At 44.1% G+C, this 22707-nt stretch overlaps 1 protein-coding gene across 1 annotated transcript in view; it reads right to left on the reverse strand.

Annotated features, from left to right (window-relative positions):
- Positions 1 to 3983: 3983 nt before the first annotated feature.
- Positions 3984 to 22707, reverse strand: part of shisa9a (shisa family member 9a) — a 47980-nt gene continuing 29256 nt past the window's right edge. The window contains exons 3-4 of the mRNA XM_014178923.3: positions 15073 to 15201; positions 3984 to 10476 (exon numbers count right to left, since the gene is read on the reverse strand). Of these exons, the coding sequence (XP_014034398.3) occupies positions 9182 to 10476; positions 15073 to 15201 (1424 nt within the window). The 3' untranslated portion in view covers positions 3984 to 9181. The remainder of the gene's footprint in view (positions 10477 to 15072; positions 15202 to 22707) is intronic.

Here is a 22707-nt window from a genome sequence, read left to right on the forward strand (position 1 = left end):
GTTCATTTCAGAGGACAGACAATACCAATACAGGTCTTTGTATGTCTTTAGAAATCTGGGATAATTAGATAAAGGTGTTTCTAAGCTAGCCTTTATTGATGTTATCCTGTCTCTGTAGCTTTTATGAACGTCTCGGTCTGAGTGGTGTGAAAAACAGCTGAACAACAGCTGGAGCACAAAATCTAAGGAAGTCTCTAGATTTTGCTCGCCTGAAGAAGAGTATCTTATGATAAGCTATAGACCACAGTATTTGCCAAGAGAGTTTTCATCTATACTTTTCGTGGCTGTTTATTTGCCACCACAGATGGACACTGGCACTAAGACCGCACTCAGTCAGCTGTATAAGGAAATAAGCAAACAGGAAACCACTCACCCAGAGGCGACGCTCCTAGTGGCCGGGGACTTTAATGCAGGGCAACTTAAATCAGTTTTACCAAATTTCTATCAACATGTTAAATGCGCAACCAAAGGGAAAAAAATCTAGATCGCCTGTTCTCCACACACTGTTCTCCACACACAGAGACACGTACAAAGCTCCGACGAACCATCAAACAGGCAAAGCGCCAATAAAATAAAGTGGTGATCCTAACTGACCTAAAACAGGGAATTTTTACTAGGATTAAATGTCAGGAATTGTGAAAGACTGAGTTTAAATGTATTCGGCTAAGGTGTATGTAAACTTCCGACTTCAACTGTACCTTTATTTTAAGAATGTGAAATGTCAGAATAATAGTAGAGAGAATGATTTCTTTCAGCTTTTTTTCTTTCATCACATTCCCAGTGGGTCAGAAGTTTACATACACTCAATTAGTATTTGGTAGCATTGCCTTTAAATTGTTTAACTTAGGTCAAACTTTGGAAGTTTGCTTGGTGTCATTGTTCATTTGGAAGACCCATTTGCGACCAAGCTTTAACTTCCTGACTGATGTCTTGAGATGTTCCTTCAATATATCCACATCATTTTCTTTCCTCATAATGCCATCTATTTTGTGAAGTGCATCAGTCCCTCCTGCAGCAAAGCACCCACACAACATGATGCTGCCACCCCCGTGCTTCACGGTTGGGATGGTGTTCTCCGGCTTGCAAGCCTCCCCCTTTTTCCTCCAAACATAACATGGTCCAAACATGGTCATTATGGCCAAACAGTTCTATTTTTGTTTCATCAGACCAGAGGACATTTCTCCTAAAAGTACGATCTTTGTCCCCATGTGCAGTTGTAAACCGTAGTCTGGCTTTTTTATGGCGGTTTTGGAGCAGTGGCTTCTTCCTTGCTGAGCGGCCTTTCAGGTTATGTCGATATAGGACTCGGTTTACTGTGGATATAGATACTTTTGTAGCTGTTTCCTCCAGCATCTTCACAAGGTCCTTGTCCTGGGATTGATTTGCACTTTTTGCACCAAAGTACATTCCTCTCTAGGAGACAGTATACGTCTCCTTCCTGAGCGGTATGACGGCTGCGTGGTCCCATAGTGTTTATACTTGCGTACTATTGTTTGTACAGATGAACGTGGCACCTTCAGGCATTTGGAAATTGCTCCCAAGGATGAACCAGACTTTTCTGAGTTCTTGGCTGATTTCTTTTGCTTTTCCTATGATGTCAAGCAAAGAGGCACTGAATTTGAAGGTAGGCCTTGAAATACATCCACAGGTACACCTCCAGTTGACTCAAATTATGTCAATTAGCCTATCAGAAGCTTCTAAAGCCATGACATCATTTTCTGGAATTTTCCAAGGTGTTTAAAGGCACAGTCAACTTAGTGTATGTGAACTTCTGACCCACTGGAATTGTGACAAAGTGAAGTATAAGTGAAATAATCTGTCTGTAAACAATTGTTGGAAAAGTACTTGTGTCATGAACAAAGTAGATGCCTTAACCGACTTGCCAAAACTATAGTTTGTTAACAAGAAATTTGTGGAGTGGTTAAAAAACAAGTTTTAAGGACTCCAACCTAAGTGTATGTAAACTTCTGACTTCAGCTGTACATACTACCTCAATTAGCCCAACTAACCGGTCCCCTGTATATAGCCCCGCTACTGTTATTATTCAGTGTCTTTTTACTGTTGTTTTTTATTTTCTTACTTATCTATTGTTCACCTAATACCTATTTTTTTACTTTAAAATTGCACTGTTGGTTTGGGCCTGTAAGTAAGCATTTCACTGTAAGGTCTACACCTGTTGTATTCGGTGCACGTGACAAATAAACTTTGATTTGATTTGAACGGGCAGTAAGGACCAGGGGAGCGTGTCAGTGCACCTGGATACCACATGGCTCATCAGTGGGCCTCTTTCCCTGTCCTCTCTCTCAGGATATGAGCCACTGTGGGCCAGGCTCCGACACAATTACTCCAGGTCGACTTGTGGAGGACCAGACATCAATAAAGACATGAATGAATGGCAAGAGGGAGAGAAACCCCTGTCTTCAGCGACATATTGCACAAACAGTTCAATGTTGTGTTATTTGCTTCATTGTTATGTTATTTGGCTCACTGCTGTGTTATTTGGCTAGGTTGATCAGGAGGAGAAGGTAGCTTCTATGGTGGGATGAAACTCAGGGCTTATTTTTTCCTGATTGATTGGAAAACCCAGGGTTGCCTCTACAGATGTTCTTTTATAGCCAATAGCGCCGGCAGCATGCTGTAATTAGTGCTTTGGAAATCTGGCAGTCTCCTACCTGTAAAGGTGAGGACAGCATTTGTTTTCTCATGAATCGCCGGTTCATTTGAAGGTAAAAGCAATGTTTATGACCAAACAGTATGGCTTGACTGTAGCTGGCAGCAATCAGCAGTTTTAATTCCAAGGACACATTAACTGACTGGCATGGACTCAGCGAGCTTGAAAAGGAGAGGAAGAGAGGAGAGACAGGGATAGTGGGAGAACCTCTTGGGGGACGATTAGGACAGAAAAAACAGGACGATAAAGAGAAAAAGGAACAGGCAGAATACAGTGTTTTCAGAAGTTATGTACTCATCTTTTTATTGCCACATAAGAAAGTTGAATATAGAACACTGATAGTAATCTGTAGATGACAAATTAACATTTTTCAACATCAAATTAATTGTTGAAAAAAGAAAAAAAGAAGGAACTCCAGTCAATCCATAAACTAAAAAAGACAAATTCATAGCAACACTATAGTAATATATTCTCGGACAAAACTTTGCTATATATATATATTTTTTTTTTATATCTATTTATAATTTAACAGTACCCAAAAATACAGCTACCCCATAACTGAACCTCACAAATCATAGGTCAGGACTGGCAACAGTGGGGCAGCAGTGTATTCTTATAGCTACTGTTTAAACAAGAGTATGGGATAGGCTCTATAATAAAATATGCTTGACTAATAATCACTCTAATCAGTCCAATGTATAAATATACACATATGTACACTACCGTTCAAAAGTTTGTGGTCACTTAGAAATATCCTTGTTTTCGAAAGAGAAGCACATTTTTTGTCCATTGAAATAACATCAAATTGTTCAGAAATACAGTGTAGACATTGTTAATGTTGTAAATGACTATTGTAGCTGGAAACGGCTGATTTTTATTGGAATATCTACATAGGAGTTCAGAGGCCCGTTATCAGCAACCATCACTCCTGTGTTCCAATGGCACGTTGTGTTAGCTCATCCAAGTTTATAATTTTAAAAGGCTAATTGATAATTAGAAAACCCTTTTGCAATTAACAGATACCTCACAAGTCCTCAACTGGCAGTTTTATTAAATTGTCCTCAACGTCAACAGTGAAGAGGCGACTCCGGGATGCTGGCCTTCTAGTCAGAGTTCCTCTGTCCAATGTCTGTGTTCATTTGCCCATCTTAATATTTTCTTTTTATTGGCCAGTCTAAGATATGGCTTTTTCTTTGCAACTCTGCCTAGAAGGCCAGCATCCTGGAGTCACCTCTTCACTTTCAAAAACAAGGACATTTCTAAGTGACCCCAAACTTTTGAACAGTAGTGTATATAAATATCATAGAATGAGTTGGACATCAAAAACAGACTTTTATTGATTAATGCATGATTAGAATTCAGATGATCTAATAAATGTAAGAATCTATTAAAGGATGTGGTTTCTATGGATTATATTTATATACTGTAGTTTATAGAAAGCATATTAATCATTCCACATTGGCCCTTGATTGCAATTGAGTTCAAACCCCAGAAATATCAAACACACAGATTGTATGGGTTTGATACCCTTCTATTGATTCTGATATCAGATAATAACCTAAACGATATACCTCCTATTGGAACAAACCCCTTAATCAGATGTAAGAGAAACGGCAGATGTTGTTTGATATCTTCACCCTCATCATGTGTATACAGTACAATATTTAGTTTAGACAGTTTTTGATAGAAGGCAGAATGACAGAAATCAACAGGTTGGCATAGCAGACAAAAGCATGATTAAACATTCCATCGTTTCAACGACAGGGTGGAACTGAAATTAACTGGAATTTATTCAACTCACCTCTTCTGGGTAACCAAATAAACAGTGTAAAATGTGTTATAGAAATCAGACCTGCAGAAGTCCTTTAGTATCAGCCCATTGTATGTATTCCTTTTTTACGGCTTGATAAATACAATTATGTTTCTCTGTCATACAGAATGGTTTAACAATAATTGCTAACGTCCCCGCCTGGTTTGCTTATCTGGTTAGTACAGAACTGTGGTAAAAAGTTCATAATCTAATACACTTCCAATTTCTGTTCTGAGCATAAACCGTCGTTATGTTTTCAGCTGGCTCGACATAACCTGGTGTACATTATCAGTACAACCAAATCATACAAACATAACATTCACGGACAAATACATTTTTCAATATACATTTGGTTGGGTAATCTGCAAAATTGATGCCTGTGACTACATTGCTCATTTTAATCATTTATAAGAATTTAGAGAACTTCCATTATTTGTCAGTGCTCACAATCCTGATACCTTTACTGATGCTGATTACTGTGGGAGAGTGTGTGTGTGTGTGTGTGTAGGTTGCAGATGTTTTATGATTTTATATTATAAATGTCAATAATGGTAAGTAGTAATGGCAGGTATTTTAAGGTCAGGTTTAATCTCGTCTGGTTTGTATATCTTATTGATTGAAAAGCAAAGTCCTCATCCCCCCCTACACCGAGTTTCCAAGATGAGTTTTTATGTTGAGTTCCCAGGTGGAGTTTCTCCCTGTTACAGCAGGCAGCTGAAAGAACGCGAGAGTCTGATGTTGACGGTTTAGAGAGGTTTTTATTTTCTCCCCCTCTCTCTCTCTGTCTACAGATTCATTTCAGTCACTTCTTTTCTGAAAGGATAGGCGCAAGATTGTAATTATATGTAATTATCTCAACTTCCTCACTTCAAGGTTGTAGGAGGAAAATCAAATGAAACCACCAAGTTAAGTTTGACAGAAAGAGAGAATAACGGTGTAGTGGCTTCAAACATCGTCCCAACATTCTAATGAGTCACTTCCTTTAGACACCTTTACAAGAATGGTTTCAACACGTTTTCAGGTTTCCAAGAAAATGAACAAAAATCACATTTATTATACACACGAAATATTTCCGGGTTCACACAGTTCCTTAATGTAGCCTCTTTGAGTGACAATTGGTACTGTACAGGTTTGCCTGAATTGTTCCCTCAATCAGGGGTAGTTTATGTTAATTGGTCTCTCAATCAGGGGTAGTTTATGTTCAAGCCATACAGAAATCCAGGGTGATTGTTGTTATTAACGAGCAACACTATACTACACAATACTAAATCATATTCAGCCAGGCAGTTAATACAAGACTTCAGCTGCATGCCTGGCAGCCCTGATTGTATCGACCACCCGACTCCTTCGATCAATTTGCTACCGTGAGGCAAGAGCAGAGTGGGGGAACGAGAGGGTCTGATTCCACTAATTAGGCCACTCGCACCATCCAGTCTTAATTTCGCTCCTTTCAGCCGAGCAGAAACAATTTTCTTTGGCAGCAGGTCAATCAGGAACTAGGCTGGGTAGGCAGGAGCTGGCTGGCTCGGCGATCTGCTAATTTCAGACACCTGGCTTTAGAGGGGAAGAAAGGATCAGATGTGATGAGGGGGAATTAGGCTCCATTCCAATATCCAGACTGGCACACTTAGAATGAGGGAATGCATTGGCATGGCCATGCATTCTAAATGGTGTGCTAGTGTGGAATGGTCTGCTAGGGACCTTATACACTTTGTCCGAGTGGGCCGAATCAAGCCAGGTAAAACTATGGAAATGATAAAGCTATGATATCATAACATTACTATAAGGACAGTCACGAGAAGGCAATCATTGACAAAGTAGTAATATACTACACTAGTAATACTCCAGTATCTCCTGCCCTCTCAGCGTCTCAGAGCTGTATGACTGCTACTTCAGAGTGAGTCCCGCTGACCAACTGTGCTCTGAATGCACTCCGAGTCTGCTGCTGGGAAGAACACAGTGTGAAGGATGACTCTTCTCTATTAAGTTATGCTGAGTGCAGAATGCTGCTCAGACAAAATATGTTATGCTTGAGCTGCTTTGCCTCCCTGGTTTGCCTGCCTGCCTCCTCCTCTGCCTGTAACCCTACCTGCCCGCCTCCCTCCCTGCCTCTCTGACTGCCTCCCTGCCTCTCTGCCTGCCTTCCTGCCTCTCTGCCTGCCTCCCTCCCTGCCTCTCTGCCTGCCTCCCTCCCTGCCTTCCCGGTGCACTGCTCAGACAAAATATGTTCTGTTTGAGTTCCTTTGTCTGCCTGGTTTGCCTCCCTCCCTGCCTGCCTTCCGATCTGCCTTCCCGCTGCACTGAGAGCAGTGTGAACTTTAATGTTGTTGGTTTGGGGTTCATATTTCCAGATTTCCGCATAGCTGGATTAATTCAATTGAATATTGTGATAATGCATATCCTGAAAACATTGATGTTATTTATCATGGCTTACACAGTGGAACCACCAGGGGAGTGTAGCACATGGAGATGTGTGAGACTTACTCCTAATCCTGAAGTGTCCCTACTTGCGCCAGCGAATAGCTAGCTTTTCACGTGGAACCGACTTGTAAATCGCTTCAAGAGGATGGTCAGGTGTGAGGAGGATGGTCAGCCAGGCAGAGGTCCTGAGTTCGCGCCAAGTATGGGCCAACTTGGGAGGAAGTGGTACTGGCTAAGCAAGCAGCGTGATGTCCTTTACAGTGGTGCCTAGTGACTCGGATGTACAGTTGCGCTCAGCTCAAAGCTGGGGTCGCAGTTGAGTAAGTTTGGGGGTGAATGTAGCACATGGAGATGTGTGAAACTTACTCCTCAGCCTGAAGTGTCCCCACTTGCACCAGTGTATAGCTAGTTTTTCGAGTGGCGCTGACTGGTAAGACGCTTCAGGAGGGTGGTCACGTGTCCTAGCAAGGCAGAGTTTGCGCTAGGAATTTTTTATTTTTTTTATTTAACTAGGCAAGTCAGTTAAGAACAAATTCTTATTTGGTATGGGCCGAATCGGGAGGAAGTGGTACTCGATAAACAAGCATCGTGACGTCCTTTACATGAGCAAAGAAGAGAAAGAAAATAAACATGAGGGGTTTGTTTACAATCAGAAACACATGGGGGATGTTTACAATCAGAAACACATGGGGGATGTTTACAATCAGAAACACATGGGGGATGTTTACAATCAGAAACACATGGGGGATGTTTACAATCAGAAACACATGGGGGATGTTTACAATCAGAAACACATGGGGGATGTTTACAACAGAAGCACATGGGGGATGTTTACAACAGAAACACATGGGGGATGTTTACAATCAGAAACACATGGGGGATGTTTACAATCAGAAACACATGGGGGATGTTTACAAACAGAAGCACATGGGGGATGTTTACAATCAGAAACACATGGGGGATGTTTACAATCAGAAACACATGGGGGATGTTTCCAATAAGTACATGAATGCAGTATGCTTTCTATAGGCTGAAATGGGACTATAAATTCAGCTTGTATAGATTTGACTGTTCAATTTGCTTGAAGAGGTTTTGTCTTCTACTTTTAGACCATCATATATTTGGATGCCCTAGCAACAGTATTTTCCACAAATGCCAGAGTGAAGAGATGGCCAAGAGGACACAGTCATACAAAAATACAAACAGAAATACAAATGTTGGTACATTATATAAATCACAATACCGTGTAGCAATAATACAGGTGAGGGATATCTCTCAATAGGGTTTCATAGTTCTTATCGGGGCCTTGCCATACACTGTAGAACAGAAACGATTCAGAACCACTTTCTCTCTCTTTACATTGTCTTTACCTGAAGGTTGTCTTTTCTCAGAGGGATAGAGAGAATGAAAGAGAGAGAAAAAGGGGAATATAAAAGCTTGCTGGTATCACTACAGATGGCCATGGTCTGTAGTCACATGTTTAAATATTGGATCACAGATTCTCTGTGATTCTATGTGTGAACAGCATTGGGACTGATGAGTCTTTCAGGAGTACAGGACTATCCTCAAGATAATGCTTCAGCCTCCTTGCCTTCGGGTCAGCTGTGATCAAGTACTGTACTTCAAATATACAGGACAATGGCCTTCATTCTCTGTGTTGATGACCAAGAGACTTTTCAAGGCTACAAGCACAGAACAAAGCCCATAATGTTCGTAGCCATATCCCATAACCCTAAAACTGTGGCTGATTCAATGGCTTTGTAGGAGAGAGCCTCCTTAATGAATGTCTTTTCCTTTCCCCACAGTTTGTTGTTTCCCTGCTCAATGTTTTAGCCCCAGCCATTGTGGTGTCCATAGATCTCATATTGCTTGTCAGATTTGGTAATGCAATCCATGGCAATCTCATGTTTCCTTTTGCTGTTGCTGTATTCACGTTTCACTGTCATTGGTTGATAATGTTGTCATTACACAGATATTATAACACACACAATGAATTTGATACTTCTGTTGGACGTTGCCATAGTTATACAATCCCGCCCCCCTGCCGTCTGACTGAGGATCTGTGTAGGATTGACTGACAGTCACATGTGCAGTTACCCACTCATACTGGACGGCACACGCAAGCACACTGCCACACCACCAGGGTGCACTGTTCTGGCCCCCGCTCCCAGAAAGACACAAAACAACCTGGGCCTTACACACCACCATCTCTGTCCTCTCCCTCTTTGCCTGTTGGGTGACTCTGCTTTGGGCAACCTTCGTCCCCCTCTCCCACTCTCTCACACAGTTACCTCCGTCTTACTGTTGGTCACAAAGTAAGGCTGGGTGGGCAGGAAGTGCTGACTGTGGCTCTGGGAGCGGGACTGACTGTGCAGCTTGTTGATCTGCTCCACTGTACACTGGGGCCTCTTGGAGCCGTAACCCTTCCTCCTGCCTACCGTCTCAGTCCCGTCCCAGCCCTTCAGACCCATCCCCCCCCCCATCCCCCTGGGGGCTGCGATGGTGTTGGAGCTGTAGGCCAGTGGGTGGTGTTGTTGCTCTTGATGTTGGTGGTGGTGTTGTTGTTGGTGGTGAGGCCCGGGAACCGTCCCGGTGTGGCGGTGAGGCCCCGGGAAAGTCCCTGTTCTAGTCATGCTGGACATGGTCATGGCTCCTGAACCTTTATTACTGACTCTGTCGCCGCCACAGCCACTGCTGCTGAGTCTTTGGGGCTTCTGTGCGTTCAGCTTGGGCGCGGCTGGCATGGTGGAGCCCTGGTGGGAGCTGGATAGAATGGGCAAGCTGCTGGGCATCTCTGTGATGTAGGTGGCCACGGGCTCTGGGCCTAGGGAGCCCAGGGGGCTAATGGGATTCATGGGATTGTGGGCCATGGGGTTGTTGTGGGCCATGGGGTTGTTGTGGGCCATTGGATTGTTGTGAGCCATGGGGTTGTTGTGGGCCATGGGGATGTTGTGGGCCATGGGGTTGTTGTGGGCCATGGGGTTGGTGTGGGCCATGGGGTTATTGTGGGACATGGGGTTGTTGTGGGCCATGGGGTTGTTGTGGGCCATGGGGTTGTTGTGGGCCATGGGGTTGTTGTGGGCCATGGGGTTGTTGTGGCCCATGGGGTTGTTGTGGCCCATGGAGTTGTTGTGGGCCATGGGGATGTTGTGGGCCATGGGGTTGGTGTGGGCCATGGGGTTATTGTGGGACATGGGGTTGTTGTGGGACATGGGCTTGATGTAGGACATGGGGGTTTTGTGGGACATGGGGTTGTTGTGAGACATGGGGTTGTTGTGGGACATGGGGTTGTTGTGGGCAGTGGGGTTGATGTGGGCCGTGGGGTTGATGTGGGCCGTGGGGTTGATGTGGGCCGTGGGGTTGATGTGGGCCGTGGGGTTGATGTGGGCCGTGGGGTTGTTCATTGGATTGTGGGTCATGGTGGGGTTATTAATTGGGTTGTGGGAAATAGGGTTGTTGGTCATGGGGTTCATAGGTCGCATGGCGTTCATGTGTTGGAGGGGGAGGCCGCCTTCGGATGGCAGTTCCACCATCAGACGCCGCTTGTTGTAGAAGTCGCCGTTGGCCTTGGCCGCTGCATGGAGATAGAGGCAGATGCATATGTTTAAGATGTTTTGTAGTTTATAATACTACTGTAATACTGCCCTATAGCACCTTTAGTAGCCTACGCTCCCAAAAGTCATCTCTGGTTGTGCACTTACCATTACCTTTAACTCTAGTTCTTTCCCCTACTGTAATACCATACCAAAACAAACATGTTTTCTACTTCACCCTGTTGGAGGAGGAACTTGCTTAGAAGGAATTATATTTCGCTCAACCTTTCCAACGGCCCTGGAATCACCCAGACAGCCTACAACCATCAAAGTAACACAGACTGCTTTGGTTGAAACCCTATGATATAATACAGACACTGCAGGCTACTACTTCTACACATGTACTGTAAATACCGTAAATGAGGAGAATTTAAATTGGACTCTGCTGATCAATTGATATGAAGGCATTTCTAGGCAGGTGAACGTTGTCTAGGCTATAGCATTCTCTGCCTCATATGCTTCCTGTCTCCCAAGACCTGTGCCCTCCAACTAGCCTACATCATTCAGTTTAGTCACGTTAAATTGAACTCATTAATTTCTCTGTCGTTCATGTCGGCAATCTGTAATCGCTCTTATCACTGAGAAATGTGTCCTTTTTACTCGGTGATTCACATTCCCCGGTTCACTCAATAATCTTTAACCTTAGCTGTTGAGCAATGAGCATCCTAGTGTGACTCTTAGGTTAAGGTGGATGGCCCTTCGCTTTTCACATCCTTGAAGATAAAGTTAACATACTAGGGGAGTTTGACTTGCCGCTGCAACTATGCATCTAGTTTATTGCTCTGCTCTCCTTCTAGTGCAGGAAAACGAGCCAGGAGGGCATGGCGAGGCACTGTGAACGGTGAGCTCGCCTCATGTCTGCCTGTCTGCCTGGCTGCAAGAAAACCGCCCCTGGGATCAAACTCAGTCAGGCGACACATAAATCAATCTAGCAACAGTCAGCTCAACGGCACACACACATTCACAGGGAAACGTGACGAGAAACAGAATAACCACAGACGGACAGAGTAAGTTCCTCCGTCACAAAAGGCCACAGACATACAAAAACGATTCAAATGTGGATGCTTGGCGTCGGGACTGTAGGGACTAAATGATGTGTCAACTCCAATTAGGCTACAATAGTATCTGAGAAATGCCAGCAATAGCCTAACTGTTGGTCTCTATGGTATTGGGGTGGTGGAGTAGTGAGACACAAATGCATTTGCAATGCCATACATAGTAATTGGCCATTTGCTCCAGTGAAAGATAGAGATATCCAAATCGTCTTCAGGGTTACGTTTTGGGTACTGGGTCCCTTTTATTAGTCCGTCTCTCCATGTCTGGTTCTAAAATCCAATAGTGTGACCTTATAGATTCGCTTGGGGACAGTACAGATACATATTGATTTGCAGAATTGTGGCTTATCAGCTCTCAGCCTGAGGATTCTGTAGCTACCGTTGGGAATGTGACAGAAAGGCAATTAAAGAAAAAAGGGGAAAACAACACTGTGGTTTCAAACTAGAGTGTTTCTTTCCTTCAGGCCACTTGTGATGAGTGGAATAAGGGCAGAGCAATATGGAGGAGGGAAGAAAAAGTGCTCAGTTAAAGTTTCGCAATAACACAGCTCAAATGAAGGCACCATTTATCGTCTGTCTCCGTGCCGCTCTCTTTCTCAGTCTCCGTCTCTCTCCCTCTCTCCCTCTTCCTGTCCCTCTCGGCTGCCCTCGTTATTGTGCGTCTCCACGTGCATATCATCGGTTCATGACTCCAGGAGATGGAGATGGTCTCTTGGGACTATGCGTCCATTCCTTTCTAAAGCAGATTAAAATAACTCCTGTGCAATCTCATTGGAGAGCGGCTCTAGAATGAGAAGCTATCAGTTAGGCCGTAGTCAAGGCTCTGAATACTGGGGGTGGGAGACCCTCTATTACAGACATTAAATCAGATAGAGTCCTGGGGAGCGGAAAGGTGAAGATGAGAAAAGGAGAATCACATTGAGATTAGGCTTGGGGGTAGAGGGAGAGGAGCACGGGAAAGAGGGGAGGAAAATGATGATGAGGGGGAGAAGGAAGAGGGGGGGAGGAGGAGGGGGAGGAGGAGGAAGAAGGGGAGGAAGAGGGGGAGGAAGAGGAGGAGGAGAAATAAGCAAATATAGGTGTCTCTCTAAAAAAGTTGCTGGTATTGTGGACCTACTCCAGTATGCAGATAGCCTCATGAATACCAAGCTACTAAGCTCAATTTATTAGTCAAACATAGGAGATATGGGCCATATCAGTCAACATTTCCCATTCTTAATTGTCTCAGATTGAATAGCTAATGGTTATATAAACTGTGTGGCATAAACACAAAACAGAAAAACACTTCATCTTCTCTACTCCCTCTGAATGCCCCAGCATAATGGAGTGTCTTTGTGTAAACAATCACAACAATCTGTTCAAAATGAGTCAGGGACTGAATGGTAAAGTGATGGATTGGGAATTGCATTTAAAATTAAGAGCTTTACTCCTACATTTAACATCTCAATGAGATGTGGGTATTTTGCATTCCCGTGATGTTGTGTTTTCCAAAGGTAGTGACTGTGATTATACAGTACTCAGAGCCAGATGGATCCTATCATTTTGTTTCTGGGGGAGCTGCCTTTAGCATACTAAAGAAGAAGACTCAGCACGACTTCTACTCAAATAAATTGTTGTTTGCTTTGCTCGTATGTATTATGGTATTGAAATTGAAAAGTGGTTTAGGCTCTATTCAAATCAAATATGCCGTCAGTGGAATGGAATGTACAGAATGTCAACCACCAAACAAATTGATTCTGTTTTTGACTGTGACTGTGAGACCTTTATATTAGACACCCACCGATCTTTATCTCCAGCGAAAGTGGGCAATAAACAGAAACCCTTTATGAAACGTAGTGTACAGTCGTGGCCAAAAGTTTTGAGAATGACACAAATATCAATTTTCACAAAGTCTGCTGCATCAGTGTCTTTAGATATTTTTGTCAGATGTTACTATGGAATACTTAATTATAATTACAAGCATTTCATAAGTGTCAAAGGCTTTTATTGACAATTACATGAAGTTGATGGAAAGAGTCAATATTTGCAGTGTTGACCCTTCTTTTTCAAGACCTCTGCAATCCGCCCTGGCATGCTGTCAATTAACTTCTGGGCCACATCCTGACTGATGGCTGCCCATTCTTGCATAATCAATGCTTGGAGTTGGTCAGAATTTGTGGGTTTCTGTTTGTCCACCTGCCTCTTGAGGATTGACCACAAGTTCTCAATGGGATTAAGGTCTGGGGAGTTTCCTGGCCATGGACACAAAATATCGATGTTTTGTTCCCCGAGCCACTTAGTTATCACTTTTGCCTTATGGCAAGGTGCTCCATCATGCTGGAAAAGGCATTGTTAGTCACCAAACTGTTCCTGGATGGTTGGGAGAAGTTGCTCTCAGAGGATGTGTTGGTACCATTCTTTAGTCATGGCTGTGTTCTTAGGCAAAATTGTGAGTGAGCCCACTCCTTTGGCTGAGAAGCAACCCCACACATGAATGGTCTCAGGATGCTTTACTGTTGGCATGACACAGGACTGATGGTAGCGCTCACCTTGTCTTCTCCGGACAAGCTTTTTTCCAGATGCCCCAAACAATCGGAAAGGGGATTCATCAGAGAAAATGACTTTACCCCAGTCCTCAGCAGTCCAATCCCTTTACCTTTTGCAGAATATCAGTCTGTCTCTGATGTTTTTCCTGGAGAGAAGTGGCTTCTTTGCTGCCCTTCTTGACACCAGGCCATCCTACAAAAGTCTTCGCCTCACTGTGCGTGCAGATGCACTCACACCTGCCTGCTGCCATTCCTGAGCAAGCTCTGTACTGGTGGTGCCCCGATTCCGCAGCTGAATCAACTTTAGGAGATGGTCCTGGCGCTTGCTGGACTTTCTTGGGCGTCCTGAAGCCTTCTTCACAACAATTGAACTGCTCTCCTTGAAGTTTTTGATGATCCAATAAATGGTTGATTTAGGGGCAATCTTACTGGCAGCAAAATCTTTGCCTGTGAAGCCCTTTTGTGCAAAGCAATGATGACGGCACGTGTTTCCTTGCAGGTAAGCATGGTTGACAGAGGAAGAACAATGATTCCAAGCACCACCCTCCTTTTGAAGCTTCCAGTCTGTTATTTGAACTCAATCAGCATGACAGAGTGATCTCAAGCCTTGTCCTCGTCAACACTCACACCTGTGTTAACGAGAGAATCACTGACATGATGTCAGCTGGGCCTTTTGTGGCAGGGCTGAAATGCAGTGTAAATGTTTTTTTGGGGGGGGGATTCAGTTAATTTGCATGGTAAAGAGGGAATTTGCAATTCATCTCTTCATAACATTCTGGAGTATATGCAAATTGTCATCATACGAACTGAGGCAGCAGACTTTGTGAAAATGAATATTTGTGTCAGTCTCAAAACTTTTGGCCACGACTGTATACATAATGGTATACACTACTTAGTCGTACCAGGCTTACTCGTTCTAGACTTAGTCGAACCCAGGCCTCTACAGACACAGACAGCGTCAACAAAGCAGGACAAAGCAGATAGAGCAGACACTCACCGACGAGCTTGAGCGAGGCGTACTTGTTGAGTTCCTTCCCAGGTTGTTGTTGTTCATAGACGTGAGCCAGCTGGCTCAGAGCAGGGTAGGGGTGTGGCTGGCCCACGGTGTTGTTAATCTGACCTCCCTCTGAAGAGACAAGACACAAAATGGAGTAATGTTAGAGGGCTTTGGTACCAACATGGTCTCATTACAATAAGTCAAGATAGTGACATTTAACCATTGTAGTTATATGTCAATAACACACAAATATTAGGTATGTCACTTGTGGGGACACATAACACATCAATAAACAGCTATTCTCACTTTACAATACACATGCCCTGTCCCAGTATCAGCCCACCATGGGTCGAAATAATGAACCATTAGTAATATTGATGTTTTTGTTGGGTAAGTACATGACAGGTCTGGTATTGTCTTTTTTCTCATGATAATGACAGTAAAAAAAAGAGCAAGCTCTCATTTAGAACCATCCTCCTACTGTAATGGAGATGAACGTTAATTGCCATCTTACTCAAGGTAAAGTGATACTTTATAAGAGACTACAGCCCTTGAAAGCCGGATTAAGCGAGGGAGAAGGAGTGGAGAGCGAGCGAGAGAGAGCGTGAGAGAGAGAGAGCGTGAGAGAGAGAGAGAGTGAGAGAGAGAGAGAGAGAGTGAGTGAGAGAGAGCGTGAGAGGGAGAGAGAGAGAGCGCAGGAGAAGGAGTGAAAGAGAGAGAGCGATACAGTACATAGAGAAAGCAGAGCAAGAGGGAAAAAATGAAAGAAAGGGAGAGGGCCGATAGAAAGCAAATAGAGACGGAAAGAGTGAATGAGACAGAGAGCAGAAAAGAAAGAGCTTTGTATGTCTGGAGGATTTACCCAGTCCTCATATTAATATTCCCAACCGACTCCGAGTAGCTTCGTCTAGCTTAAGTCTCAGAATCAAACAGAGAGCCCTACAGAGAGCTAAACGCTGCGCCGCCCAAGCGAGAGGAGAGAGCGGCAGCGGTCTTATTTACTTACGGCAGCGGCGACATCACCCTTTTGTCTTCCTCCCGTCACAGAGAGACAGACAGAGGAAGGGGAGCCATGTCAGCAACAAGAGCCTATTGATTCAGACAGTTGTTTCCCTCTGTTTCATCTCTTTGGGCTGTCAGAGTGGCGGAACAATCAAAGCACCTGTAACCTCCACGTCACACCTGTCAGACAGGCAGCTAAAGCTGTGACTAATTAATAATCTACCCTTGATGCAGGGTCTGTGACAGAGGGGGAAAGAGCGAGAGAGAGAGAAAGAGAGAGAGGGAAAGGACTGATTGCAGTCACACCATAACTTCAAGCCCACTCACACACACTTCAGCAGAACCCCTCATAGTCAGAGGTTAAATCAGGATGAATGCTGTGAGAGGAGTAAACGCTTTTCATACCTCACTGTAAACAGCAATGTTTTCAATTTCCACAGTGTACCACCATATAGAATGGCTCAATGGCTGCTTCTGATCTGGCTCTAATCTACACACATGAACGTACACGTACACGCACACGCACACGCACACACACACACACACACACACACACACACACACACACACACACACACACACACACACACACACACACACTAAGTCTGTGACCTTGCAGTACCGTCCCACCTTGACACACATGTAGTCAGTAAGCATCTCAATCTCATCCACTGACTGTGTATCCAAACCCCCATCTGAGTGACAGATGTCAGCCTGTCCATCAGCATGATGAGTCGGCCCAGTGGAAGGCTGAGTTCAAGGGGAGTACAGTAACATCACTACACATTCACATGATCTATAGGTAGTAACATCACTACACATTCACATGGTCTATAGGTAGTAACATCACTACACATGCACATGGTCTATAGGTAGTAACATCACTACACATTCACATGATCTATAGGTAGTAACATCACTACACATTCACATGGTCTATAGGTAGTAACATCACTACACATTCACATGATCTATAGGTAGTAACATCACTACACATTCACATGGTCTATAGGTAGTAACATCACTACACATTCACATGGTCTATAGGTAGTAACATCACTACACATTCACATGGTCTATAGGTAGTAACATCACTACACATTCACATGGTCTATAGGTAGTAACATCACTACACATTTACATGGTCTATAGGTAGTAACATCACTACACATTCACATGGTCTATAGGTAGTAACATCACTACACATTCACATGGTCTATAGGTCGTAACAGCACGGCACATGATGCACTCCGCAGTATGAGAGCATTACTTTTTGTATCTGTACTCCTCTACTTGTGCCTCTGAGGTCTGTATGGGGTATCGAATGACTCACCTTCACACTGTTTCTGAATTGCATGAATCGCGGCACGAATACAACAGTACTCTATCTGGACTTTTGCTCCATCTCTGCTGAAACAGTAGCAGTGCAGTAAGAACATGTACAGGATGAAGAAACTGACAGTTTAACAGCAGCACAGTACTCCCATGTACATGTGATCCATGTACATGGGAGTTATTCACATGCTTAGTGCTTGGCATGGCTTCATATCGAGCTGCATGTGGAATTCAGTGTTTGTTTGGTTTGGTGTTTAAGAGTGGTGTCATAATAAACCTCCTCTCCAGGATTCAGCTACTGATTGCTTTTATGTTCTCCTGTTCTCACGCTTTCACTTTGTCATGGCAACATGAAGTGTGTATGTGTGTGTGTGTGTGAGAGAGCTCTTTTCTGTCTTGTGCGCATCGCCCACACATACCAACAGGCTACTGTGTAGGCATACAGTAAATTGAGAAATCACGTAACTAGACTGAACAAGGAGAAGGAACTATACTATGGAACAAAGATAAAGGATATAAAGAATGCTAGAAAAAAGCTCTGGACTACTTTAAATGAAAAATGAACTCGGCTCCATCCTTCATTGAGGCAGACGGCTTCTTTATAACAAAACCCTTTGATAATGCCAACCACTTTAATAACTTCAGCAAACTTAGGCATGACATGCAAACAACAAACGATGAGCCTTCATATTCATGCATAAAGACCAAATAATGAAAGACAAGCACTGTAGTTGTGAGTTCCACAAAGTGGGTGTGGAAGAGGTGAGAAAATTGCTGCTATATATAAAAATATATATTTTTATTTTATTTTACCTTTATTAAACCAGGTAGGCCAGTTGAGAACAAGTTCTCATTTACAACTGCGACGTGGCCAAGATAAAGCAAAGCAGCGCGACACAAACAACAACACAGAGTTACAAATGGAATAAACAAACATACAGTCAATAACACAATAGAAAATTCTACATACAGTGTGTGCTAATGAGGTAAGATAAGGGAGGTAAGGCAATAAATAGGCCACAATGGCGAAATAATTAATTACACTTTAGCAATTACTTTTTACACTTTAGCAATTAAACACTGGAGTGATAGATGTGCAGAAGATGAATGTGCAAGTAGAGATACTGGGGTGCTAAGGAGCAAAATAAATCAATAACTGTATGGGGAGGCACGACTCCAACACCCTCATTAAGTTTGCAGACTACACAACAGTGGTAGGCCTGATCACCGACAACGACGAGACAGCCTATAGGGAGGAGGTCAGAGACCTGGCCAGGTGATGCCAGAATAACAACCTATCCCTCAACGTAACCAAGACTAAGGAGATGATTGTGGACTACAGGAAAAGGGTCTGTAGTGGAGCAGGCTGAGAGCTTCAAGTTCCTTGGTGTCCACATCAACAACAAACTAGAATGGTCCAAACACACCAAGACAGTCGTGAAGAGGGCACGACTATTCCCCCTGAGGAAACTTAAAAGATTTGGCATGGGTCCTGAGATCCTCAAAAGGTTCTACAGCTGCAACATCGAGAGCATCCTGACTGGTTGCATCACTGTCTGGTACGGCAATTGCTTGGCCTCCGACCGCAAGGCACTACAGAGGGTAGTACGTACGGCCCAGTACATCCCTGGGGCTAAGCTGCCTGCCATCCAGGACCTCTACACCAGGTGATGTCAGAGGAAGGCCCTAAAATTGTCTAAGACCCCAGCCACATAGACTGTTCTCTCTACTACTGCATGGCAAGCGGTACCGGAGTGCCAAGTCTAGGACAAAAAGGCTTCTCAACAGTTTTTACCCCTAAGCCATAAGACTCCTGAACAGGTAATCAAATGGCTACCCAGACTATTTGCATTGTGTGCCCCCCCAAACCCCTCTTTTACGCTGCTGCTGCTCTCTGTTTATCATATATGCATAGTCACTTTATCTATACATTCATGTGCATACTACCTCAATCAGCATGACTAACCGGTGTCTGTATGTAGCCTCGCCTTGTTTTTATTTCTTTACTTACCTATTGTTCACCTAATACCTTGGTAGTTGGATGGGCTGTTTACAGATGGGCTATGTACAGGTGCAGTGATCTGTGAGCTGCTCTGACAGCTGGTGCATAAAGTTAGAGAGGGAGATAAGAGTCTACAGCTTCAGTGATTTTTGCAATTCGTTCCAGTCATTGGGAGCAGAGAACTGGAAGGAAAGGCGGCCAAAGTAGGAATTGGCTTTGGGGGTGACCAGTGAAATATACTTGCTGGAGCGCATGCTACGGCTGGGTGCTGCTATGATGACCAGGGAGCTGAGATAAGGCAGGGCTTTACCAAGCAAAGACTTATAGATGACCTGGAGTCAGTGGGTTTGGCGATAAATATGAAGCGAGGGCCAGCCAACGAGAGCATACAGGTCGCAGTGGTGGGTAGTATATGGGGCTTTGTTGACGAAACGGATGGCACTGTGATAGACTGCATTCAATTTACTGAGTAGAGTGTTGGAGGCTATTTTGTAAATGACATCACCGAAGTCAAGGATCGGTAGGATAGTCAGTTTTACGAGGGTATGTTTGGCAGCATGAGTGAAGGATTTTTTGTTTGCGAAATAGGAAGCCGATTCTAGATTTAATTTTGGATTGGAGATGCTTAATGTGAGTCTGTAAGGAGAGTTTACAGTCTAACCAGACACCTAAGTATTTGTAGTTCTCCACATATTCTAAGTCAGAAGCGTCCAGAGTAGTGATGCTGGACGGGTGGGCAGGTGCGGGCAGCGATCGGTCGAAGAGCATGCATTTAGTTTTACTTACATTTAAGAGCAGTTGGAGGCCACAGAAGGAGAATTGTATGGCATTGAAGCTCGTATGTAGGTCAGTTAACACAGTGTCCAAAGAAGGGCTAGAAGTATACAGAATGGTGTCGTCTGCGTAGAGCTGGATCAGAGAATCACCAGCAACAAGAGCGACATTATTGATGTATACAGAGAAAAGAGTCGGCCCGAGAATTGAACTCTGTGGCACCCCCATAGAGACTGCCAGAGGTCCGGACAACAGGCCCTCCGATTTGACACACTGAACTCTGTCTGAGAAGTAATTGGTGAACCAGGCGAGGCAGTCATTTGAGAAACCAAGGCTGTTGAGTCAGCCGATAAGAATGTGGTGATTGACAGAGTCTAAAGCCTTGGCCAGGTCAATGAATACAGCTGCACAGTATTGTCTCTTATTGATGGCAGTTATAATATCGTTTAGGACCTTGAGCGTGGCTGAGGTGCACCCATGACCAGCTCGGAAACCAGACTGCATAGCGCAGAAGGTACGGTGGGGTTCGAAATGATCGATGATCTGTTTGTTAACTTGGCTATCGAAGACCTTAGAAAGGCAGGGGAGGATAGATATAGGTCTGTAACAGTTTGGGTTGAGAGTGTCTCCCCCTTTGAAGAAAGGTTGAACAGGCTAGTAATAGGGCTTGCAACAATTTCGGTGGATAATTTTAGAAAGAGAGGGTCCAGATTGTCTAACCAGGCTGATTTGTAGGGGGTCCAGATTTTGCAGCTCTTTCAGAACATCAGCTATTTGGATTTGGGTGAAGGAGAAATGGGGGAGGCTTGGGCAAGTTGCTGTAGGGGGTGAAGGGCTGTTGACCAGGGTAGGGGTAGCCAGGTGGAAAGCATGGCCAGCCGTAGAAAAATGCTTATTGAAATTCTCAATTATCGTGGATTTATCGGTGGTGAAAGTATTTCCTAGCCTCAGTGCAGTGAGCAGCTGGGAGGAGGTGCTCTTATTCTCCATGGACTTTACAGTGTCCCAGAACTTTTTAGAGTTTGTGCTACAGGATGCAAATTTCTGTTTGAAAAAGCTAGCCTTTGCTTTCCTAACTGACTGTGTATATTGGTTGCTAACTTCCCTGAAAAGTTGCATATCGCGGGGGCTATTCGATGCTAATGCAGTACGCCACAGGATGTTTTTGTGCTGGGCTATATCTGTTCCTGGTTCTACATTTTTTGAACGGGGCATGCTTATTTAAGATGGTGAGGAAAGCACTTTTAAAGAATAACCAGGCATCCTCTACTGACGGAATGAGGTCAATATCCTTCCAGGATACCCGAGCCAGGTCGATTAGAAAGGCCTGCTCGATGAAGTGTTTTAGGGAGCGTTTGACAGTGATGAGGGGTGGTCGTTTGACCGCAGACCCATTACGGATGCAGGCAATGAGGCAATGATTGCTGAGATCCTGGTTGAAGACAGCAGAGGTGTATTTGGAGGGCAGGTTGGTTAGGATGATATCTATGAGGGTACCCATGTTTACGGATTTGGGGTTGTACTTGGTAGATTGTAGGACGGCCGGGGTGTTAAGCATGTACCAGTTTAGGTCAAGTAACAGTATGAGCTCTGAAGATAGATGGGGGCAATCAATTCACATATGGTGTCCAGGTCACAGCTGGGGGCAGAAGGTGGTCTATAGCAAGCGGCAAGGGTGAAAGACTTGTTTCTGGAAAAGTGGATTTTTAAAAGTAGAAGCTCAAATTGTTTGGCCACAGATCTGGATAGTAAGACAGAACTTTGCAGGCTATCTCTGCAGTAGATTGCAACTCCGCCCCCTTTGGCAGCTCTATCTTGTCAGAAAATGTTATAGTTAGGGATGGAAATTTCAGGGTTTTTGGTGGCCTTCCTAAGCCAGGATTCAGACACGGCTAGGACATCCAGGTTGGCAGTGTGCTAAAGCAGGGAATAAAACAAACTTAGGGAGGAGGCTTCTAATGTTAACATGCATGAAACCAAGGCTTTTACATTACATTTAAGTAATTTAGCAGACACTCTTATCCAGAGCGACTTACAGTAGTGAATGCATACATTTTCATAAAAACATTTTTGTACTGGCCCCCCGTGGGAATTGAACCCACAACCCTTGCATTGCACACACAATGCTGGCATTGCAAACACCATGCTCTACCAACTGAGCCACAGGGAAGGCCACGGGTACAGAAGTCAACAAATGAGAGTGCCTGGGGAATTAGAGTGGAGCTAGGCTCAGCAGGGCCTAGCTCACCAGAGGAACAGAGGAGGAGTAGGCAAGGGTACGGCTAAAGGCTATAAGAACTGGTTGTCTAGTATGTTCGGAACAGAGAGTAAAAGGAGCAAGTTTCTGGGCGCGGTAGAATAGATTCACGGCATAATGTACAGGCAAGGGTATGGTAGGATGTGAATACAGTGGAGGTAAACCTAGGCATTGAGTGACGATGAGAGAGGAATTGTCTCTAGAGACACCATTTAAACCAGATGAGGTCACCGCATGTGTGGGAGGTGGAACAAAAGAATTAGCT

The sequence above is a fragment of the Salmo salar genome, chromosome 28 (genome assembly GCF_965601325.2).
Source record: "Salmo salar chromosome 28, fSalSal1, whole genome shotgun sequence".
Lineage (NCBI taxonomy): Eukaryota > Metazoa > Chordata > Actinopteri > Salmoniformes > Salmonidae > Salmo > Salmo salar.